The sequence below is a fragment of the Lethenteron reissneri genome, unplaced genomic scaffold (genome assembly GCF_015708825.2).
Source record: "Lethenteron reissneri isolate LAM-NWPU_2019-01 unplaced genomic scaffold, ASM1570882v1 scaffold_1630, whole genome shotgun sequence".
NCBI classification, from domain to species: domain Eukaryota; kingdom Metazoa; phylum Chordata; class Hyperoartia; order Petromyzontiformes; family Petromyzontidae; genus Lethenteron; species Lethenteron reissneri.
Window position 1 is genome coordinate 1,925,003 of NW_026891367.1, and position 25,992 is coordinate 1,950,994.

The 25,992-nt window shown below is 55.0% G+C and overlaps 1 protein-coding gene across 1 annotated transcript; it reads right to left on the minus strand.

The window, feature by feature from the left end:
- Positions 1–61: 61 nt before the first annotated feature.
- Positions 62–24,778, minus strand: LOC133362858 (fibroblast growth factor receptor 3-like). The gene is made up of 15 exons (XM_061581800.1): positions 23,928–24,778; positions 17,856–18,018; positions 16,751–16,874; positions 16,295–16,512; positions 15,099–15,296; positions 14,270–14,346; positions 13,201–13,322; positions 12,716–12,826; positions 10,913–10,999; positions 10,724–10,824; positions 6,421–6,567; positions 5,920–5,990; positions 3,120–3,257; positions 788–902; positions 62–94 (listed from the first exon to the last, which is right to left on the minus strand). The coding sequence occupies exons 1-15, from the start codon at positions 24,776–24,778 to the stop codon at positions 62–64; spliced, it is 2,556 nt and encodes an 851-aa protein (XP_061437784.1).
- Positions 24,779–25,992: the final 1,214 nt, after the last annotated feature.

Consider the following 25,992-nt stretch of genomic DNA (forward strand, 5'->3'; position numbering starts at 1 on the left):
CTTCACCACCAGCACCACCAGCAACACCACCACGGGGAGTGTCGGCGAATCTCCAGGCGGGCTACATCAGTCCGGCCGTCATGTCCACGTAGTCCTAGCGCACACAGACAAGCAGACCCCCCATTGTGTGGCCTCAAACAGGCTGTCGGAGCAAGTGATGTTCGTGGGTAGAGGTGGAGAGAGATGGGGGAGAGGTGGGGGAGAGATGGGGGAAAGATGGGGGAGAGATGACAAAGACCAAGATCCCCGTGTAGCCTGAACAGACTGTAGGGGCAAGTGCTGTTAGCGAGTAGCAGCACCTATGAAGGCTACCGGCGCTGTGGCACACGAGGGGGTGGGTGGCCAGCACCACGCCCGGCCGCCTTTGTCTCCCCGGCGGCGATGTTTAATACACATACCACGTCAGGTACTCGATTGAGGCTGAGTCGACCTAGTGGAGACCCGGGACCAGAACAGATCATCGCTATCACTGGTGTGAAGAAGATCAACGTTTAGTCCTTTTAAAATAAACATGTCATCATGGCCAAAGCCACCGCCGCCACCACCACCACCACCGCCACCACCGCCACCACCACCGCCACCACTGCCGCCACCACCACCGCCACCACCGCCGCCACCGCCACCACCACCACCACTTCTCTTCCCTCTACGGCATCCTGCGAGCGTGGTGGCAAGCGGGAGGTCGCAGGTTCGACCCCTACGGCCTGACGACCCCCACGTCTCCATCTCTCTCTCTGCCCCGTGGCCCATGTCGCCCCCCCCCCCTCCCGGACGGGGCAGCGGTCACCTCGTCACGGCGGCCCCCGTTGGCCACGAGGATCCGCCCCAAGTCGTCCGCCAGCCGCGCGAACGTCGGTCTGTCGCTGGGGACGGTCGCCCAGCACTCGCTCATCGTCGCGTGTCTGCGCACGGCGACACGCGAGTCAAGTTCAACACGCGCCGTGCGTGTACACCGTGCGCACGGCGTACACGCAATGTGCACAGACATGCAGCTACTACATTTACAATCATAGAGTAGTGTATAGTGTAGTGTATAGTGTAGTGGATAGAGTAAACCCACTACTGTATTTACAATTATAGAGTAGTGTATAGTGTAGTGTATAATGTAGTGGATAGAGTAAACCCGCTACTGTATTTACAAGTATAGTGTAGTGTATAGTGTAGTGTACAGAGTAAACCCACTACTGTATTTACAATTATAGTGTAGTGTATAGTGTAGTGTATAGTGTAGTGTATAGAGCAGGGGTCCTCAAACTTTTCAAACAGGGGGCCAGTTCACTGTCCCTCAGATCGTTGGAGGGCCGGACTATAGTTACAAAAAAAACTATGAACAAATTCCTATGCACACTGCATATATCTTATTTTGAAGTGAAGAAACAAAACGGGAACAAATACAATATTTAAAATGAAGAACAAGTACGTTAAATCAACAAACTTGCCAGTATTTCAATGGGAACTATGGGCCTGCTTTTGGCTAATGAGATGGTCAATGTCCGGTTCCATATTTGTCACTGCTAGTCGTAACAAGTGATGCAAGTGTGCAACCATTAGTCTAGATCTGGTTGGAGATTTCAAATGTTTCATTCTGGAAAAAGTCTGTTCACAGACATAAGTGCTGCCAAAGATGGTTGCCATTTTGAGTGCATGGTTCCTGAGATGAGGATATGTCTCAGAGGGGAGAGATGCATATCAAGAGGAATTTAGCATATTTATGGGAAATGCAGGAATGTGATTAGTACTACATATGCAGCACGGACATATGTAGTACTAATAACATTCCTGCATTTCCCATAAATATGCTAAATTCCTCTTGATATGCAAATTCTTTTGTCAAGGCGCCCTTTCCCCCGCTTCCAACCCAGCTTATATATGCTCCAAGCTCGTGTGCTGTTTCATTCAGACGCTGTCTCCCCAACAGACCTGGTTTTCACCTGAGGACGGCTGCTTGCGTTGTGGCCGAAACGTCGTGAGAATTATTTTATTACTTCCCTTCTATGTGACTTTACCGAAAGAACCAAGAAGATGAATCCCTGCAGTCACGAAAGCTTTAAATCGAAAGATATCCTCTCCTGTAGTTGTTCCATTGATGCTTTGCAGTGCAGCAAGCTCTTCTGTGACTTCGAAATAGTCATTCGTCCCACGAATAAAAATTAGAAGTTGTGCAGAATCACGAACATCATTGCTTTCGTCGAGTGCCAAGGAAAAATAGGAAAGTTTTTTTGTGGAGTTTTGCAAATGCTGATGCAAATTGTCTCCCATTTCTTCAATCCTCCGTGTAATTGTAGGTCCTGAAAGACTCACTGTACTAAATAAATCGGCCTTCTCTGGACACATCTCTTTGGCAACAGAAAGAAGGCATTCTTTAACAAATTCTCCCTCCACGAATGGTCTGCCAGTGCACGCTATTAGCTTGGCAACTTAAAACTTGCTCGCAGTGATGAAATATTTAGCTGCTTCTGCTTCACAAAAGTATTTTGCTGAGTTGCCAATGTATTTTTCAGTTTTAATATTTTATCTTTTCTCACTTCTCCGACCAAACAAGCATATTTATCTTTATGTTGAGTTTCATAGTGTCGACGTAAATTGTATTCTTTGAACACAGACACTATATTCTGGCATATCAGACACACAGCTCTTTCCTTGTACTGCATGAAAAAGTAATCATAAGTCCACTGTTCTTTGAATATCCTACACTCCGAGTCAATTTTTCTCTTTCTTGACATCATTGTTTCCTAGGGAGTCAAAATTGCTATTAGTAAAATACCAATATATATACAGCGCTACAAAAACAATATACCAGCAATAACTTTGCCCACACAGAGACTTACAGACTGTACTGCCCATCAATGCAGTCTGATTGGGGGGAACTCCGCCCCCTCTCCCTCTTCCACCAATGACCGTCCTTCTCATGTATAAAAAAAGTAACAGACAGGCAGCGGCGGCAAAAACACCCAGCGGGCCGGATAAATGTCCTCGGCGGGCCGCATGTGGCCCGCGGGCCGTAGTTTGAGGACCCCTGGTATAGAGTAATAATAACAACAACATCAACGAACGACGCTCCTGTAGGTAACATGACGTCATCGTCGTAGTCGTCGTTGCGATCTCCGATTCCTACTCACAGCTCGTCGGAGCAGAGGGCAGGCCGCTCCATGCGGTAGCCGTCACCGAGCAGCTTGAAAAGCTTTTCCACGGGGACGCCCGGGTACGGAGAGCCCCCCAGGGTGAAGATCTCCCACAGCAGCACCCCGTAGGACCACCTGCACACACATACGCACAAACACGCGCACACATGCAAATGCATGCACAACCACACACACACACGCATACACATGCATGCTCACGCACGTACACAACAACAACAACCGCCATTCGCCACTAAGTGGTAGTGACATCACCACGGCGCTTGTGCCAGGCCATGTGCACCTTGAGGCCACGTGAATTGTCGAACGCCCGCTGGCAGGAGGTCACGGGGCAGACCCAGCAGGTGCCATGGGTCGACTGACTGAGATGACCGAGATGACTGGCTGATGCACCACCTGTGCCCCCGACTGCCAACTTGCTGTGCTTTAGACATCCGGCGCTCCGCTCGTTGTTGTGAGCGTCGCTCCTCCGCTCTCCGTTGTTGTTGGAGGGCGACTGCCTCCAACTGCCCAGTAGCGTCCTTCACGAGCCTCCTCCACTGAGGCCGATCTTGACACCGCTGGTACCAGTCATCAGCAAGTCCACTCAGCTGCACGTCCTCCTGTACCACATCACTCCATCTCATCTCTAGCCCGTGCCGCGCCCGTTTAGCCCCCTCAATTCGGCCGAACAAAAGCTGTTTAGGCAAGCGTAGATAAGGGAGGGAAAGACTGGCCGAGAAGGCCTGAAGCTTCGTGCGGAGCCGGTCATAAGCACACTGCCCAGGTATGGGAAACTCTCCACTCTCTGCACAACTGCCCTATCACCAATTGGGAGTTGTGGGGGTGGAGTGTCCAATGGTACAAAATACCCAGGCAGGTGCTGATGGTAAGGCTCCACCTCTTAGTGGCACACTCCAGTTTCAGCAGAAGCATCTCTAACTTCTCCTTTGAATGAGCAGCAATTACCAAATCATCGGCATACGTAACATGGTTGAGCAATAGGGAGCCATCCCTTGACCAAACCCGGGCATCGAATAGCCTCCCATTGCATCTGTACCACATGGAAATTCCTCCGGTACAGCTACTGAATGTTTCACGAACTACGTGGTTGAAATAGATGTTACATAATGTGGGAGCCAGAGGACATCCCTGTCGCACCCTAAAGTAAACAGCGAATGTCTCCGACTCCCGGCCACGTAGTTTTACCCGGGCCCGCTCACCATCATGAAGGTCCTTAATGATCGCGAGCAGAGGGTCAGGTACTCCGAAAGCACGAAGAACAACCCAGAGCCCATGCCTACTGATAGTATCATAGACCTTGACCGGGTCAATAAAGCAGAGATGTAGGTATTGTTGGAATTCCATCCACCTCTGCTGTAGCAGACAGACAGAAAATATGGCATCTGTGCAGGACCGGCCTTTCCTGAAACCACATTGGGGCTCCTCAAGCCTCTCCTCAGCGTGCCTAGCAAGGCGATGTTGAATAATCCTTGCCAGGACCTTTCCCGGCACACTGAGGAGTGAGATGCCCCTGTAGTTGTTACAGTCTGTGCGGTCCCCCTTCTTAAAGAGTGGGACCACCAGGGCATCCTTCCAATCCTGCGGAACCCATCCATTGGTCCAGACTGTCGTTATGATGTCATGTAGGGCAGTCTGTGCACAAACGCCACTCTCCCTCAGCATGTCGCTTGGGAGATGATTTTTGCCCGGTGCCTTTCCTGGTCTGACTCTGGATCGCCTTCAGTACTTCCTCAACAGATGGCACCTCAGCCAGCAACTCACAGGGGGTGACTTCTTCCTCCAATATTTGAGGCACCGCAGCCTCAGCAGGGTTATCCCCACTTTGCCCCATGATGTTTTCCAGGCTGAGGAATTTCCTCTCCCCCAGGATCTCAAAAATTCTCAGAAAATCTGCAAACCTGTTCCTGGGGGGTCAGAGATTCCCCTAATGATGGTAATAGGTGTGGCACTGTAGGTGACTTTTTTGATGGAGTTAAATAGTGATTTGTGATCGTGGGCCACTGAAGAAGACTCCATCTCCTCAGCAACCCGTGACCACCACCCATTCTTGCAGCGCCTCACGGCTCTCCGAACCTCCGAGCGAAGGCTGCGGTAAGCCTCTTCATTCTCTGACGTGGAATGCTGTCGACGATTAGAGTGGGCCTGTCGCTTTTTTCTCAACCATCCTGAACTCCTCCTCTGTCAGCAGTGTGTCTGCTGACGTCACGCTCCCCCCCCCCCCAAACCCTCCGCGTAGGCCGTGTGTTAACCCAAGTCTCAGGCGAAGCCGGGTAGTAAAGCGAGTATTTGTATAATTGGCTAAGATGTGATTATTGCTGTGTTTTGTGATACTATTATTCTTCTCATTTCTTTCTTATTTTTTTTATTTTCTCTCTTTTTACTTACGACTGACCTTCATATATGACCAAATACCCATCCCAAACGGCGTTAAAAACACAAAAAGAACCAATAAAAAAAAACTTCTCGCAGTGATCTCGCAGTGATCTTTGTATCTCAAAAACCCCCTGGCTGGAGGTGAGTGAGGGGACCAAAACAATGTACGCGGTTTTTCCAGATCGTGGGGGGCCCGCGCCCTTAACCCCCGAGATGTGGAAGGGTCGACCGTATACAGCGGTAGCAGGCAGTGTCAGGGTCTGGATGGAACCCACGACCTCCTGCGTACCAGCCGAGGTAGTCAACGTGTCACAGCCACTCACACAGGCAGTGTCAGGGTCTGGATGGAACCCACGACCTCCTGCGTACCAGCCGAGGTAGTCAACGTGTCACAGCCACTCACACGTCGCTCCGCTGTGTGTAGACGCGGTGCAGCAACGCCTCCGGTGCCATCCACTTCACCGGCAGGCGTCCCTGGAGGGGCGACAGGTGACGAGGGGAGGTCAACGACGCACAGCCTGACCCTTGACCCTTGACCCACCACCACCACCACCCTTTTATCCACCACCACCCTCTCCCCTACCTCCCTCTCTTTTCTTTTTTACGATCAGAGGAAACAAGAAGATGCTCGGTGTAGTCGGCACTTTGCTTCGTTCATCATTTCGTAATTTTTTTCAATGTTTTGCTTTTGTGCCCCCCCTCTTCTTTTTTTCAAATGAAAGATTTCATGAAAGATTCTCTCTCTTCTCTCTCCCCCCCCCCTTCCCCGGGCATGACCACCGCCACCACCACCACCTCCTCCACCGCCACCACCGCCACCACCTCCACCACCGCCACCACCACCACCTCCACCACCGCCTCCACCGCCGCCACCGCCGCCACCACCGCCACCACCGCCACTCACGGCAGCAGTCTTGTGCTGGTAGTAGTAGTCACGTTCGCCGCCCACGTCGCGGGTGAGGCCCAGATCAGCGATTTTCACCGAATAGCCGCCACCAACTCCGCCGTCAACGACGAGGACGTTCCTGGCCGCCAGGTCCCGGTGAACGCACTGTGACACCGACACACACGGTGCGTGGGTAGGTGTGTGTGGGTAGGAGATGTGTGTGGGTAGGGGTGTGTGGGTAGGAGATGTGTGTGTAGGGGTGTGTGGGTAGGGTGTGTGGGTAGGTGTGTGTGGGTAGGGGTGTGTGGGTAGGGGTGTGTGGGTAGGGGTGTGTGGGTGCCGGACGGGCAACTCTGTCATGGACAGTGCTGTGGGGGGAGGGCCAATGCCGATTGGCCTCTCCCGTCATGGCGTCTGCGACCACCACAGTGGCTAAACGGGGGCTCTGGACGGGTGCAATGGGTTGGTAACCCCTCCACCTTCAATTAATTACCACTAAACCACAAATTAAATATGTAACTAATAAGTTTGTGGCGCAGGCCATGGGGGGGGGGGACAGGTGTCTATGACGTCTCCTGGCCAAACCCCAATTGTCGGAACCAGGAGATTGAATCTTCACCCTTGGGGCTTCTCCAGAAACAACGAAAAACCACTTCGTGTGGCGAGGTGGAATGTTCGAACACTCACTGCGGAGGAGAGGCTGCCACTCCTTTGTCGGGAGCTGGACCGGTACCGCCTGGATCGTTGTGGCATTCAGGAGGTCCGGTGGACCGGTCCTGGCTCCTGCCACCATAAGGGGTGGACAGTCCTTTACTCGGGGCAGGAGACTGCCAAACAACAGGGTCTGGCTCTTCTTCTGAACAAAAAAATGAAGGGGGCGTGGGAGCATGGCGGTGAGGTGTGGGAAGCTGTAAGCCCCAGGCTACTGTGGGCTCGCCTTCCCATCAACCGGAGACGAGGAGTGGTGGTCGTGGTTACTTATGCCCCCACCGAACACGAACATCCGTGGAGGGATGCAGGCAAAGCCGATGAGTCAAATGCCTTCTATGACCTCCTGTCACAGGTGCTGGCTAGATTGGCCACTCGGGATAGAGTCATCTTGTTGGGTGACTTCAATGCCTGAGTTGGTCATGATGCTGGCAGCTGATCTGGAGTGATTAGAAGGCATGGGCCAGATCAGCTCAATAACAACGGTAGGAGGCTGCTAGATTTTTGTGCAGCCCATGGGCTTGTAATTACCAACACGCTCTTCCGGCATTGGCGCATCCACACAACATCATGAATGCATGACGGGTCCAAGCAAAAACATCTGCTGGTCTACATAGTGACGGACCAGCGGATGCGAGCCCATGTCCTTGACACCAGGACCTACCGTGGAGCTGATATGCCCTCTGACCATCGACTAGTCATCTGTAAGATGCGCCTGCCATTCTTCCACTCCGGTGGTGGGTGTACACCCAGGACCCCCTTCCAACCTAAAGTGGCCTGGTCTCAGCTGATGAAAGTTGCAAGTGAGAATTTCATCATTGCTTGCAGATGGGGTTGGCATCGTCCCAACTCCTCCTGATGTCGAGGGTTAATGGGCGAGGTTTAGGACTGTGGCTCATGCAGCTGCAATGGGTGCTTTGGATACGCGGTCCAGACCTCTCCAGAGACCCTGGCTGACAGAGGAGGTATTCAGGATAGTTGAGAAAAAGCGACATGCCCACTCTAATCGTCGACAGCATCCCACGTCAGAGAATGAGGAGGCTTACCGCAGCCTTCGCTCGGAGGTTCGGAGAGCCGTGAGGCGCTGCAAGGATGGGTGATGGTTATGGGTTGCTGAGGAGACGGAGTCTGCCTGAGTGGCTCACGATCACAAATCACTATTTAACTCCATCAAAAAAGTTATCTGCAGCGCCACACCTATTTCCATCATTAGGGGAAAAAACGTTGATCCAATCTCCGACCCCCAGGAACAGGTTTGCAGATTTGCTGAGCATTTCTGTGAGGTCCTGGGGGAGGGGAAATCCCTCAGCCAGGAAAACATCATGGCGCAAAGTGGGGATAACCCTGCCGAGGCTGCGGTGCCTCAAATATTGGAGGAAGAGGTCACCCCCTGTGAGTGGCTGGCTGAGGTGCCATCTGTAGAGGAAGTACTGAAGGCGATCCGGAGTCTGAGACCAGGACAGGCACCGGGCAGAGATAATCTCCCAAGCGAAATGCTGAGGGAGGGTGGCGTTTGTGCACAGACTGCCCTACATGATATCATAAAAAAAAGTCTTGACCACTGGACGGGTTCCGGAGGATTGGAAGGATGCCCTGGTGGTCTCCCTCTTTAAGAAGGGGGACGACACAGACTGTAACAACTACAGGGGCATCTCACTCCTGTGTGCCGGGAAAGGTCCAGGCAAGGATTATTCAACATCGCCTTGCTAGACACACTGAGGAGAGGCTTGCGAGCCCCAATTCGGTTTCAGGAAAGGGCGGTCCTGCACAGATGCCATATTTTCTGTCTGTCTGGTACAGCAGAGGTGTAGGGAATTCCAACAAGACCTACATCTCTGCTTTATTGACCTGGTCAAGGCCTATGATACCATCAGGAGGCCTGGGCTCTGGGTTGTTCGTGCTTTCGGAGTCCCTGATCCACTGCTCACGATCATTAAGGACCTTCATGATGGTGAGTGGGCCCGGGTAAAACTACGTGGCCGGGAGTCGGAGACATTCGCTGTTTATTTTGGGGTGCGACAGGGATGTCCTCTGGCTCCCACATTATGTAACATCTATTTCGACCACGTAGTTCGTGAAACCTTCAGTAGCTGTACCGGAGGAATTTACATGTGGTACAGATACAATGGGAGGCTGATTGATGCCCAGGTGCGGTCAAGGGATGGCTCCCTATTGCTCAACCATGTTATGTATGCCGATGATCTGGTAATAGCTGCTCACTCAGAAGAGGAGTTGGAGGCACTGCTGCTGGAACTGGAGCGTGCCACTAAGATGTGGGGACTTATCATCAGCCCCACCAAAACTAAGCACCTGCCTGGGTATTTTGTACCATCGGACACTCCACCCCCACAACTCCCAACTGGTCTTGGGGCAGTTGTGCAGAGAGTGGAGAGTTCCCCATACCTGGGCAGTGTGCTCATGACCGGCTCCGGTTTGACAGCAGAGGTCTCACTCCGAATCAGTCGAGCGGCAATATCTTTTCATCGGTTGCATACCGCTGTGTGGAAGCTACCTGGTCTGTCGCTCCGCACGAAACTTCAGGTCCTCTCGGCCACAGCCATTCCCTCCTTTCTCTACGCTTGCGAAACATGGACCCCCCTAATGGAGCATCTTCACCGGTTAGAAATATTTAGGCTGGCCTGCCTACGATCCATCCTGGGTTTAACCAGGCTGGATTGTGTGAGGAGCTCATATATCCTTGAAAGATCTGGACGAAGTCCCATCGGTGAGCTCCTCCGGTAGGCAAGGCTGTGTTGGCTGGGCCATGTCGCCCGCATGCCCAGCCACCGCATGCCTAAACAGCTTTTGTTCGGCCTGGATTGAGGGGGCTAAACGGGCGCAACACTGGGCTAAAGAAGAGATGGAGTGATGTGGTACAGGAGGACGTGGAGCTGAGTAGACTTGCCGATGACTGGTACCAGTGGTGTCAAGATCGGCCTCTGTTGAGGAGGCTCGTGAAGGACGCTACTGGGCAGTTGGATGCAGTCGCCCTCCAACAACAACGAAGGGCAGAGGAGCGACGCTCACAACAACGAGCGGAGCACCGGGTGGCTAAAGCGCAGCCAATTGGTACAGTAGGGGGCACAGGTGGTGCATCAGCCAGTCATCTCGGTCATCTCAGTCAGTCAACCCGTGGCACCTGGGTCTGCCCCGTGACCTCCTCGACATTTCACGTGGCCTCAAGGTGCACATGGCCTGGCACAAGCGTCGTGGTGACGTCACCGCCACTTAGTGGCGAATGGCGGTTGTTGTTGTTGTTCTAGATTTGAAGCTTTCGTGACTGCAAGGATTCATACTCTAAGTTTATTCAGTAAAGTCACGTAGGTAGAAAATGAAATTTAAATTAATAAAAATAAAATAATAAAAATCACGACGTTTTGGAGGCAACACAAGTCTCCGTCGTCTGGTGGGACCGTCACAGCCAGACTTGCTGTATCAAGTGAGGCAGGGATTCCAAGATGCAAGTTCTTAACTTGTATTTAAGATTTTTATTATTTTTTATTAATTTTAATTAAATTTTTTACCTACGTGACTTTACTGAGAAAACGAAGAGTATGTTGTTGTTGTTGAGTGGGTAGATGTGCGTGCGTGTGGGCGGGTGTCGTCGCTGCACCTTCTTAGAGGTGAGGTACTCCATGCCGCGTGCCACCTGGCAGGCGAAGGCCACCAGCTGCAGCATGGAGAGCGTTTCGCCCTTCACCTCGTCGCCACCACCACCGCCACCACCCGCCACCACCGCCACCACCGCCGCCGCCACCGCCACCACCGCCACCACCGCCGGCTCCGTAGCCGCCACGCGCCGTGCACTCTGCGCCGGGCGTGCGGTGTGCACGCAGGAAGTCGCGCAGATTCCCCTTGGCCGCAAACTCAACGATCACGAGCAGGGGGCCTGGGAGAGTTGGGGGGGGGAAGGGGCACAGTGAGATGTTAACTACCTCGCCTGGTCTACAGGAGGTCGCGAGTTCAATTCCAACTCTGACGATGCCTGCTGCTGCTGCTGTTGTATATGTGGAGTCTGCGTGTCTCTTTATCATCATCACGATGGCTATGCGATGTTAACTACCTCGCCTGGTATACAGGAGGTCGCGAGTTCAATTCCAACTCTGACGATGCCTGCTGCTGCTGCTGTATATTTGGAGTCTGTGTGTCTCTTTATCATCATCACGGTGGCTATGAGATGTTAACTACCTTGCCTGGTACACAGGAGGTCGTGCGTTCGATCCAGATGGATTTTTATTTCCTCCGTGTCCTACGGTTTTTCCCCTTTTCACATTTGGAATCGACGTCGCTACTAATGTCCACCAGAAATCGTCCGTGATGGCCAGGTGGCTTCCGGAACAAGAGCAACGCAGCTCGAGGGGGGGGGGGGGGGGTCTTGCCTGACGACATACAAACTAGTGAGCAGCGGCGGGCAAGTCGCTCTCAACAGCAAACGTCACTGGGGCTGCCGCTGTCAAGCAAAGCGGCTTGAGCTGCCGTGAGTGGTGGCGGCGGCGGCCAGGGGTCGCTGCTGAAGAGGAGCCACACAGGCAGCGGAGCGGAGGCCTCGCCTGCTGCTCGAATTGTCTACAAGTTCGTGTTGGTTTCATTGGCTTCGAAATAGAGAGGGGGACGGGGGAGGTGCAATGATCACAATCCCGAGTCACCAAGAAGACGACCCAACTCTCGGCTTTGCCAAAATCACTCGCGAAGCCAAATTAGTCCACAAGGTGAAGAGTTCATCGCCATCACGAGGGAGGGGGGCTGCTCACCCCCCCACTCACCACCCCCCCCACTCACCACCCACACTCACCACCCCCCCCACGCTCACCACCCACACTCACCACCCCCCCACACTCACCACCCACACTCACCACCCCCCCACACTCACCACCCACACTCACCACCCCCCCCCCCCCACACTCACCACCCACACTCACCACCCCCCCGCTCACCACCCCCCCACGCTCACCACCCACACTCGCCACCCACGCTCACCACCCCCCCCACACTCACCACCCACGCTCACCACCCCCCCACTCACCACCCCCCCGCTCACCACCCCCCCACTCACCACCCCCCCGCTCACCCCCCCCACACTCACCACCCCCCCACACTCACCACCCCCCCCCCCCCCCGCTCACCACCCCCCACACTCACCACCCCCCCCCACACTCACCACCCCCCCACACTCACCACCCCTCCCACGCTCACCACCCACACTCACCACCCCCCCCACGCTCACCACCTCCCCCCACACTCACCACCCCCCCACACTCACCACCCACCCCCCCACACTCACCACCCCCCCCCCACGCTCACCACCCCCCCACACTCACCACCCACGCTCACCACCCACGCTCACCACCCCCCCGCACTCACCACCCACACTCACCACCCACGCTCACCACCCCCCCACACTCACCACCCCCCCACACTCACCACCCACGCTCACCACCCCCCCACACTCACCACCCACACTCACCACCACCCCACACTCACCACCCACACTCACCACCCACACTCACCACCCACGCTCACCACCCCCCCGCTCACCACCCCCCCACACTCACCACCCCCCCGCTCACCACCCCCCCACACTCACCCCCCCCCCCCCCACGCTCACCGCCCCGTGTGCATGCGCCCAGCAGGTTCACCAGGTGGCTGTGCCGTCCGATCTTCTTGAGGGTCTCCAGCTCCGCGTGGAGGTCGTGGGTCTCCGCTTCCGTGGCGTGCGCTGGGCTCGCACGCCGCACGTCCGAACACAAATTAAAAACAAACTCTTCTAGCGGTAAAGTCACCACGTAGAATGCAAATAATAAAATAATAAAACATAATAAAATAATAAAACATAATTTAGTAATACAAATAGGTCTGTCTTTCCGACAGACCTGTTCTTCACCTGAGGACGGCTGCTTGCGTTGTGGCCGAAACGTCGTGAGAATTGTATTTCATTGTTTTATTTTTATTCTTTCATTATTTCCCTTCTACGTGACTTTACCGAAAGAACCAAGAAGATGAATCCCTGCAGTCACGAAAGCTTTACATCGAAATGTAAACTTGTAGCGATCGCCCCACAAACTCCTAGTTCTAGAACCCCGCGGGCGTCACCCTTCAGCATCTTGACGGCGACGCGGACGCTGCGGTGAGGCCGTGACGGCTCCATGCCCAGCGCCTCGGCCAGCAGCACGTGGCCAAAACAACCCTCACCCAGCTGCTCACCCAGAGTCAGCCTGCACACACAGACACACACACAGACACAGATACACACACACACAGACACAGATACACAGAAACACACACAGACACACACAGATACACAGACACACACAGACACACAGACACGCGCACAGACACAGAGACACGCGCACAGACAGATACACACAGACACAGAGACACGCGTGCAGACACAGAGACACGCACAGACACGCACAGACACAGAGACACACACAGACACACAGAGACACACAGACAGAGACACGCGCGCAGACACAGACAGACACAGAGACATAAAGACACAAGCACAGACATAGAGACACACAGACACAGAGACACACGCACACAGAGACATGCACAGACACAGAGACAGACACAGAGACAGACACACACACAGACACACGCACAGACACACAAAACAAAGAACCCCCCTGTAGCCTTAACAGACTGTAGGGGCAAGTGCTGTTAGCGAGCACCTATGAAGGCCGGAACGGTACACAAGGGGGTGGGTGGCCAGCACCACGCCCGACCGCCTTTGTCTCCCCTGTGGCGATGTTTACACACCGCACCAGGTACTCATTTAAGGCTGAGTAGACCTAGGGGAGGCCCAGGACCGGTTCAGATAATCGTCACTGGTGTTGGCCGTGAGCGGGAATCGAACTCTGGTCGCCGGGTTCGTAGCGCAGCGTAGCGCTAACCACTACGCCATCACTCCACACACAGACACACACACTTATACACAGACATATACACAGACACACACACAAATAAACAGACCCACAGACATACACAGACATATACACAGACACACACATATACACAGACACAAACATATACACAGACACACAGACATATACACACAATAACGACGACAACAACGATGATAACAACAACAATGATGACGACAACAACAACGATGATGACGACAACAACAACGATGATGACGACAACAACAACGACGAACCGTTCCCGAGGGAACTCCCAGCGGTCGCACGGCCCCGTCACCCCCGACAGCTCCACGCCGCTCAGCGCAGACAGCACCTGGGGCGGCACCACAACCACCACCACCATCATCACCACCACCGCCACCACCACCTCCACCATCACCACCACCACCGCTACCACCGCCACCTCCACCACCACCATCACCACCGCTACCACCACCACTACCACCGCCACCACCGCTACCACCAACACCACCTTCACCACCTCCACCACCACCTCCGCCACCACCTCCACCACCACCACCATCTCCACCACCACCACCTCAACTGCACCTGCATCTCCCCCTCTCCGCTGGTCGACCCTCTCCTCCTCCGCGTGAGGCCGGTGACAGCACCGATGGTGATCAGCAGCAGGAGGGCGGCGGCACAAGAACCGCCGCCCACTCTCACGGGAGCAGCCAGGGCGGTGTCCACTGTCACAGGGAGACAGGCGAGGTAGTCAACATCTCATAGCCACGTGATGAGAGAGAGAGAGAGAGACACGCAGACTCCAAATATACAGCAGCAGCAGGCATCGTCAGGGTCGGGATCGAACCCACGACCTCCTGCAGACCAGGCGAGGTAGTTAACATCTCATAGCCACCGTGATGATGATGAGAGAGAGAGACGCAAACTCCAAATATACAGCAGCAGCAGGCATCGTCAGAGTTGGAATTGAACTCGCGACCTCCTGTAGACCAGGCGAGGCAGTCAACATCTCAGCCACCGTGATGATGATGAGAGAGAGAGAGACGCAAACTCCAAATATACAGCAGCAGCAGGCATTGTCAGGATCGGGATCGAACCCACGACCTCCTGCAAAGCAGGCGAGGCAGTCGACATCTTACCAGCCGGCGTCTCTTGCGGCACGACGAGGAGCCATGCGGAGCGGTGAGCGAATCCCGCGGCGTTGCCCGCCAGGCAGGTGTAGCGGCCCGAGTCGTCCGTGCTGACGTTGCGCAGGTACAGCACGTCCGTCTCCACGTCCGTCACCTCCACGCCCACCGTCTTGAGGCGACACGGCGGGCGGCGCGGAGAGAGCGAGCGAATCAGCATCTTGTTTGTATACCCACGACGCAGGCTGCTGTGCGGGGTAGGGGTGATTTGGGTTGGAGCGTCGCATGTAAGCGTTGTGTCGTCGAACTCGCCACCACCCGACATGGCCAACGAGTAAGATTCAGTGTCACGTGAACAAGTTTCAACGTTATTTATTTATTTATTAGGTACCAGCAGTAAGTACCCGGCGAAGCGGTGGCTTCTGAGTCCTGTTGTTTAGAGGGTGACGTCAGCCTCCGCTGAGTTTGGGTGGGTGGGTGAGTGAGTGGGTGAGAAGATGGGTGAGTGAGTGGTTGGGTGAGTGGGTGGGTGGGTGAGTGAGTGGGTGGGTGAGTGGATGGGTGAGTGAGTGGTTGGGTGGGTGGGTGGGTGAGTAAGTGGGTGGGTGACTGGGTGGGTGAGTGAGTGGTTGGGTGAGTGGGTGGGTGGGTGGGTGAGTAAGTGGGTGGGTGACTGGGTGGGTGAGTGAGTGGTTGGGTGAGTGGGTGGGTGGGTGGGTGAATGAGTGGGTGAGTGGGTGGGTGAATGAGTGGGTGGGTGAATGAGTGGGTGGATGAATGAGTGGGTGGGTGAATGAGTGGGTGGGTGAATGAGTGGGTGGGTGAATGAGTGGGTGGGTGAATGAGTGGGTGGGTGAGTGAGTGGGTGGGTGAGTGAGTGGGTGGGTGAGTGGGTGGGTGAGTGAGTGGGTGGGTGAGTGGGTGGGTGAGTGGGTGGGTGAGTGAGTGGGTGGGTGGGTGAGTGGGTGGGTGAGTGAGTGGGTGGGTGAGTGAGTGGGTGAGTAGGTGAGTAGGTAAGTGGGTGAGTGAGTGAGTGGGTGGGTGAGTGAGTGAGTGTGTGAGTGGGTGAGTGAGTGAGTGAGTTAGTGGGTGAGTGGGTGAGTGGGTGGGTGGGTGAGTGGGTGAGTTGGTGGGTGAGTGGGTGGGTGCCCCCGTGCCTCGCCCGCTCACCGTGAGGACGTGCACGTAGGGTGAGCCATTGGGTGCTTCGAGGCTGCCATTCACCTCCACGTGCTTGAGCCACTGCACGTGGTGGTGCAGCTGCTGCTGACTGCTGCCGCCAGCGCTCTGCAGGACGACGCAGCGGAGCTCCACGTCGCTCCCCTCCGCCGCCGTCACGTTCGCCGGGAGGCCGTCCTGCAGCGACGGCCGCTGGGGCTGGCCACGCTCTGCACGCCGGGAGGGGCGGGAGGGGGGAGGGGGGAGAGGCAAAAAAATTACGAAATGATGAACGAAGCAAAGTGCCGACTACACCGAGCATCTTCTTGTTTCCACTGATCGTAGAAAAAAAAGAGAAAAAAAGGGGAGGGGGGGAGATGATAGGGAGAGGGGAGATGGAGGGGTGAGAGGGAGGGGGAGAGGGAGGGGGGAGAGTGGAGGGGGGGAGAGTGGAGGGGGGGTCACCACCGATGACGACGAGCTGGTACGAGTGCTGGATGGAGCCGTGCTGGTTGCTGACCACACAGCTGTAGTTGCCCGCGTCAGAGGGCACCACGCTGTCCAGCACGAGCGTCCAGTCCTTGATCCTCAGCTTCAACAGCACAACAACAACAACAACATTACACACACACACATCGCCATTGTCTTACACACTGCTTGGTCCACACCAAAGTGTCGGACCAGACAATGTCACTCCCAGGACCATGTCTAGCAGCTCGTGGCTGCTTCCTGGACGGCGTGACAAATATAACAAGAGGCCGTCCACCCTTTCACCCGGCCATCAAACAGTTTGTACTATGAGACATCTCCTTTGCCAGTGGCAAAATAAAGTAATAGGTTTTTACCCTTTCAACTGGTACAAAAACTGACACCTTTATACAAGGCATCATGTTTGCAATAATACACAACACAAGCAGTCAAAATGCAAACAAAAAGGAACAACTCTGATGATGATAATGATATGCACTGTCCTTGAAGTTGATTGGTCCACACCCGAAACAGCTTTTCTTAGAGCCCAGTCTCACCCTGGTGTTGGACCAGACGCCAAAAGTTTGTGTCAAGATGTGAAACACATAATTCTAGATTTGAAGCTTTCAAGACTGCAAGGATTCATATTCTTAGTTTTTTTCGGTAAAGTCACGTAGGTAAAAAAAATTAAATTAATAAAAGTAAAATAATAAAATAAAAATCACGACGTTTGGGAAGCTTGTGTTGCCTCCGAAACGTGATTTTTATTTAATTTTTATTTTACTTTTATTAATATAAATGTTTTACCTACACAGTGACTTTACCGAAAAAAACCTAAGAATATGAATGTGAAGCCCAACCCGCTCACCTGACCCCGCTCACCCAGCCCTGCTCACCCGGCCCCACTCACCCAGCCCCGCTCACCCGGCCCCGCTTACCCGGCCCCGCTCACCCTGCCCCGCTCACCCAGCCCCGCTCACCCGGCCCCGCTCACCCGGCCCCACTCACCCGGCCCCGCTCACCCGGCCCCGCTCACCCGGCCCCGCTCACCCAACCCCGCTCACTCAGCCCGCTCACCCAGCCCCGCTCACCCGGCCCCGCTCACCCGGAAGGCCCCGAGGCGCCGCTCCTCCCCGCCGTGGAGGCGCCCTCCGTCGTGGTGCCAGGCCACGGAGGGCGTGGGCACTCCGGTGGCGAGGCAGCGCAGCTTGACGCTGCTGCCGCTGGGCACCACCCACAGCGGCCTGGACAGCGAGCCGGACATGCGGCTCCAGCGAGGGGGGCCACCAGACCCCGTGGTCGTGCGCACTTGGGGGGCGGGGGGAGAGATACGTCACTCGCCACTCACTCACCACTCACTCGCTCATCACTCGCTCATCACTCACTCACCACTTACTCACCACTCACTCACTACTCACTCACCACTCACACCACCACTCGCCACTCGCACCGCCACTCGCCACTCACACCGCCACTCACCACTCAACACTCACCACTCACTCATCACTCACTCACCACTCAACACTCACCACTAAACACTCACCACTCACACCGCCACTCACTCACCACTCACACCGCCACTCGCCACTCACACCGCCACTCACCACTGACCACTCACCACTCACTCACCACTCACACCGCCACTCACCACTCACACTGCCACTCACCACTCACCACTCACCACTCACACCGCCACTCACCACTCACCACTCACACTGCCACTCACCACTCACCACTGACCACTCACCACTCACTCACCACTCACACCGCCACTCACCACTCACCACTCACCCCGCCACTCACTCACCACTCACCACTCACACCGCCACTCACTCACCACTCACCACTCACCACTCACACCGCCACTCACCACTCACTCACCACTCACTCACCACTCACTCAACACTCACCACTCACACCGCCACTCACCACTCACACCGCCACTCACCACTCACACCGCCACTCACCACTCACCACTCACACCGCCACTCGCCACTCACCACTCACTCACCACTCACACCGCCACTCGCCACTCACTCACCACTCACACCGTCACTCACCACTTACACCGCCACTCACCACTCACTCACCACTCACACCGCCACTCACACCGCCACTCACTCACCACTCACACCGCCACTCGCCACTCACTCACCACTCACACCGCCACTCACCACTCACACCGCTACTCGCCACTCACTCATCACTCACACCGTCACTCACCACTCACACCGCCACTCACCACTCACACCGCCACTCACACACATGAACACACACACGTACACACACACGTACACTCACACACACACACGTACACACACGTGAACACACACGTACACTCACTCACACGTGAACACACACACACACACGTGAACACACGTACACTCACACACGTACACACACACGTACACACACACGTACACACACACGTACACTCACACATGCGCACACGCACACACACGTACACACAAAATCATACGTACACTCACGTGAACACACACACGTAAACACGTACATTCACACACGTACACACGCACACTCACGTACACTCACGCACGTACACTCACACACACGTGCACACACACGTACACGCACACACACACGTGAACACACATGAACACACACGTACACTCACACACACGTGCACACACACACGTATACACACACACGTGAACACACACGTGAACACACACGTGAACACACACGTACACTCACACACACGTGCACACACACGTATACACACACACGTGAACACACACACGTGAACACACACGTGAACACACGTACAGTCACACACACGTGAACACACACACACGTACACACACGTGAACACCCTCATACGTGAACACACACGTACACACACGTGAACACACGTGAACACACACACTTGAACACACACACGTGAACACACACTTGAACACACGTGAACACACACACTCACGTACACTCACACACCCATACACACACACACGTGAACACACACACTTGAACACACACACGTACACACTCACACGTGAACACACAACAACAACAACCGCCATTCGCCATTAAGTGGCGGTGACGTCACCACGACGCTTGTGCCAGGCCAAGTGCACCTTGAGGCCACGTGAAGTGTCGAACGCCCGCTGGCAGGAGGTCACGGGGCAGACCCAGGTGCCACGGGTCGACTGACCGAGATGACCGAGATGACTGGCTGATGCACCACCTGTGCCTCCTACTGTACCAACTTGCTGTGCTTTAGCCACCCGGCGCTCCGCTCGTTGTTGTGAGCGTCGCTCCTCCGCCCTCCGTTGTTGTTGGAGGGCAACTGCCTCCAACTGCCCAGTAGCGTCCTTCACGAGCCTCCTCCACTGAGGCCGATCTTGACACCGCTGGTACCAGTCATTGGCAAGTCCACTCAGCTCCATGTCCTCCTGTACCACATCACTCCATCTCTTCTCTAGCCCGTGCCGCGCCCGTTTAGCCCCCTCGATCCGGCCGAACAAAAGCTGTTTAGGCATGCGGTGGCTGGGCATGCGGGCTACATGACCCAGCCAACGCAGCCTTGCCTGCCGGAGGAGCTCACTGATGGGACTTTGCCCAGATCTTTCAAGGACTTGTGAGCTCCTCACACAATCCAGCCTGGTTAAACCCATGATGGATCGTAGGCAGGCCAGCCTAAATGTTTCCAACTGGCGAAGATGCTCCATTAGGGGGGTCCACGTTTCGCAAGCGTAGAGAAAGGAGGGAATGACCGTGGCCGAGAAGACCTGAAGCTTCGTGCGGAGTGACAGACCAGGTAGCTTCCACACAGCGTTACGCAACCGATGAAAAGATATTGCCGCTCGACTGATTCGGAGTGAGACCTCTGCTGATAAACTGGAGCCGGTCATAAGCACACTGCCCAGGTATGGGAAACTCTCCACTCTCTCCACAACTGCCCCATCACCGATTGGGAGTTGTGGGGGTGGAGTGTCCGATGGTACAAAATACCCAGGCAGGTGCTTAGTTTTGGTGGGGCTGATGGTAAGGCCCCACCTCTTAGTGGCACGCTCCAGTCTCAGCAGCAGCGTCTCCAACTCCTCTTCTGAATGAGCAGCTATTACCAAATCATCGGCATACATAACGTGGTTGACCAATAGGGAGCCATCCCTTGATCGCACCCGGGCGTCGATCAGCCTCCCATTATATCTGTACCAAATGGAAATTCCCCCGGTACAGCTATTGCAGGCTTCACGAACTACGCAGTCTAAATAGATGTTAAATAATGTGGGAGCCAGAGTACATCCCTGTTGCACCCCAAGGTGTACAGGGAAAGGCTCCGACTCCCGGCCACGTAGTTTTACCCGGGCCCGCTCACCATCATGAAGGTCCTTAATGATCGTGAGCAGAGGGTCAGGGACTTCGAAAGCACGAAGAACAACCCAGAGCCCAGTCCTACTGATGGTATCATAGGCCTTGACCAGGTCAATAAAGCAGAGATCTAGGTCTTTTTGGAATTCCCTACATCTCTGCTGTAGCAGACGGACAGAAAAATATGGCATCTGTACAGGACCGCCCTTTCCTGAAACCGCATTGGGGCTCCGTAAGCCTCTCCTCAGCATGCCTAGCAAAGCAATGTGAACACACACACACACACTTGAACACACACACTTGAACACACACACACTTGAACACACACACGTACACACACGTGAACACACACACTCACGTACACACACTCACACACACGTGAACACACATGTACACACACACGTGAACACACACACACGTACACACGCGTGAACACACACACACGTGAACACACACACACACACACACGTGAACACACACACACGTACACTCACACGTACACACTCACACGTGAACACACACGTACACACACGTGAACACACACACTTGAACACACACTCACGTACACACACACGTGAACACACACACACACGTACACACACGTGAACACACACATTTGAATACACACACTCACGTACACACTCGTGAACACACGCGTACACACGTACCGTACACACGTGAACACTCACATGTACACACGCTCACATACACTCACACACACGTACAAACACTGACGTACACTCACACACGTACACACACACGTACACACACACGTGAACACACACACATGTACACACACACACATGAACACATAAACACGTACACACACTCACACGTAAACACACACACATGTACACACACTCACACACATGTGAACACACACGTGAACACACACACGTACACACACGTGAACACACGCACATGTACACACACTCACACGTGAACACACACACGTGAACACACACACGTACACGCACGTGAACACACACCCACACGTGAACAAACACGTACACACACTCACGTACACACACACACGTACACACACGTGAACACTCACGTGAACACACACGTACACGCACGTGAACACACACACACGTGAACACACATGTACACACACGTACACACACGTGAACACACACGTACACACATGTGAACACAAACGTACACACACACACGTGAACATACACACGTACACACACTCACGTACACTCACACGTGAACACACACACACACACGTACACACACGTGAACACACACGTGTACACACACTCACGTGAACACACACACGTGAGCACACACACACACGTGAACACACACACTCACGTACACACACGTACACACACGTACACACGTGCACACACACTAGTTCCCCAGTTCACGAGTGCTTCTCCACATGGTCAAGACATGATCCTTCAAGCATCACTCACAGTGACCACCTAAAACACTAAAGCTGAAACACAATCAACGACTTCAAATACCTTCAAACCATTTCCAAGTATTCGCTCATAGCCGCACCCAAGTCTATTGTACTTGGAGTCTGCGTCTCTCTCTCATCACCACGGTGGCTATGAGATGTTAACTACCTTGCCTGGTCTACAGGAGGTTGTGGGTTCGATCCCGACCCTGACGATGCCTGCTGCTGTATATTTGGAGTCTGCGTCTCTCTCTCATCATCATCACGGTGGCTATGAGATGTTAACTACCACGCCTGGTCTACAGGAGGTTGTGAGTTCGATCCCGACCCTGACGATGCCTGCTGCTGTATATTTGGAGTCTGCGTCTCTCTCATCATCATCATCACGGTGGCTATGAGATGTCGACTACCTCGCCTGGTCTACAGGAGGTCGTGGGTTCGATCCCGACCCTGACGACGCCTGCTGCTGCTGTATATACAGAAGTTGGCGGCGTCTCTCTCTCCTCTCTCTTTTTTTTTTACGATCAGTGGAAACAAGAAGATGCTCGGTGTATTCGGCACTTTGTTTCGTTCATCATTTCGTAAATTATTATTTTTTAATTTTTTTATTTTTTTTAAACGGGGCTTTATGTTGCCCTCGCTCGCTCGCTCTCTCGCTCACTCGCTCGCTCGCTCGCTCTCTCGCTCACTCTCTCGCTCGCTCGCTCGCTCGCTCTCTCTCTCGCTCATTCTCTCGCTCCTTTTCTCGCGCTCACTCTCTCGTTATGTACGCCGCCCCCCTCGCAGTCCGACGGCCTCCGACGGGTAGCTCATAACAGCATGCAGAGCTCCCCGTCATCTGCCACGGAGCACACGGCCTCCTCCATCGCCCACTGCTCCTTGAAGGCCGGCACGGCGTGGGTCAGCCGCGCATGGCGGAACTCCAGCCACACCCTGGCTCCGACCAGAGCGCGGAAGATGCCCAGGCTGCTGGCCGGACGTTTCCCCTCCAGGGCCACCTTCCTCGCCCTGTATATGGCGAGCTTGGCGTAGCCGACGAGCACGTTGACCAGCCCCTGGAGATGTTGGGGTCCGTCGCCCTTTCGGTATCCAAAAATGAGGACCGTCGGGGAGAAGTGGAGGCTGAACTTTAGGAGGATGTTTCTCAGGACCTTGAACAGCGAGTCCAGGCTCTTGCACTCCACGTATTGGTGCGCCACCGTCTCCACTTTTCCGCAGAACCGGCACTCCGGGGGCGTGTCGGTGAAGCGCGCCAGGGAGGCGTTGGTGGTGACGGTGCCGTGGGCGATGCTCCAGCTGAGGTCGCCGATGCGGTTGTACGTCGGGCTGGAGTAGAGTTGCCTCCAGCGAGGCCTCTCCGGAGAGATGCAGGGCAGGGCTTTCCTCCAGGCATGGTCCTTATGGCTCCTCAGGGTGTCCTGTTGGTGAAACCGGACCATGTAGGAGTAGAGCACCTTCCTCTTGACATTTGCGAAGGCCACCTCTGGTAGGTCCTCCAGCCGGCACAGGTTGTGATCCGCCTTCGCTTGTCGGCATTGGCGACGCAGTGGCACGACGGAGAGCTCCGGTGGAGGGGGACCGAGAGGGGCTTCGTGATCCCCAACGCCGATGGGGGGCGTTCTCCCCGCTGCCGCTGAGAAGGCCCCCTTGGCTTCGGCCAGGATCCGGGCAGCCACCCGGAGCGATTGCAGCCCTGTCTTTGCGGCCATGTCTGCTGGTCCGAGCCACCGGCCCCGTGTTCCAGGCTCCACCAGATCTCCCATCCTGGTGAGCCGCGCGTTGGTGAGGCGCCTCTCCATGCCGGGGGTGGCGGTGGTGGACGGCAGCTTTGTCTGCGGGTTCCTGAGGATCGGTTCGAAGACCAGATCCTCGGCCGATTGCGGCTGGTTCAGCCTCCTGACGGCGAGGGAGCTCCACGTCTGCAGGACGCTCCTGTAGAAAGGTGGCAGCTGTCCCAGTGGGAGGCCCTGCAGGTCCATATAGAATAGTTGTTTGGAGCACTGCAGACCCCCCAGCTGTTTAAGTAGGAAGGAGGCCGTGACGCTCCAGGCTGGTGCAGGGGTGGTGGCGTGCAGGAACTTTTGTGCGGCCTGCAGTCGGAAGGTGGCCAGCTGACTCCGCACGCACACCAGCCCGTGACCGCCCTCGTCCAGTGGCAGGGCCAGGACCCCAGCCGCGACCCGGTGTCCTCTGCCCGACCAGAAGAAGTCGAGGACTCGCTTCTGAAGCGCGTTAACGAGGCTCATGGGGGGGTGCAGGGAGAAGAGTCGGTGCCACAGCATGGACGTCACCAGCTAGTTCACCACCAACGTCTTTGTCCTGAAGGTGAGGAACTTGCACAGGCGACTCCAGGTGCCCAGCCGCTCCTTCACCTTCTCCTCCAGCTCGACCCAGTTCCTTTGCGGTGGTTCCTCCTCTGGTCCCAGGAACACCCCCAAGTGGTGCAGCGATGTTGTGCTCCAATTGATGGTTTTTGCCTTCTCCGGACACTCGGTCATGTCCCACGCTCCAACCAGCAGGCCGCTGCACTTTTGCCAGTTCATTTTGGATGAGGAGGCCTTCGAAAAGACCTCCTGACACTCGTGGAGCAGGGCGACATCATCCAGGGAACGAAGGATGAGGAGGATGTCATCGGCGTATGCCGTCAGGACCAAACTGACATTTGGTTCCCTGAGCACCAGGCCGCTGAGTCTCCGCCTTATGAGATTCAGGAAAGGCTCTAATGCCAGTGCATTCCTCGCCACGTGCTCAGTCACCATCACGATGGGCGTCACGGCCACGCGCGCGGTCCTCACGAGTTGAAGCGACGGGAGAGAGGGGAGAGAGAAAGACGCGGAGCTGGCACAGAGCGATGCTTGAGCTCCCCCGCCCCCCGTCTCGTTACCTTCGTGAGCGGCCCCCACCGCTAAGACGGCGGCGGTGGCGGCGATGCAGACGGCGAGGAGGGACCCCAGATGCCTGCCGCTGCTGCCGCTGCTGCCGCTGCTGCCGCTGTGCAGGAGCGCGGAGACGACTCCCATGGAGGTCATGGTGCTGGTGGGGTGTGGATCGTGGCGGCGGGGGAATCGGTTCGATTCACCGACACTCTTTTCCCGCGAGATAGACGAGGCGGTGAGAGAGAGTGGAGTGGCGTGTGGAAGGGTGAGTGGAGTGTTTCAGAGCGAGTGGAGTGTTGTGTAAGAACATGGATGCTACACCAACTGCTATTGCTGCTGCTGCAGTCTAACCCCAGCCAGAGAGAAGGACCCCAATGAATGATTAACCCAGCCAGAGAAAAGGACCCCAATGAATGATTAACCCAGCCAGAGAGAAGGACCCCAATGAATGATTAACCCAGCATCAGTTTTTGTCTATCACATCAGGTTTTTGAGATATAAAATATTGCATTTTCAATAAAAACTGTGGAAGAAAAATATTAAATAAATGTGGATATCTACATAAAATGATATTGTAAACACACTATCCTAAACATACAGCACCATATTTTAACACTAAA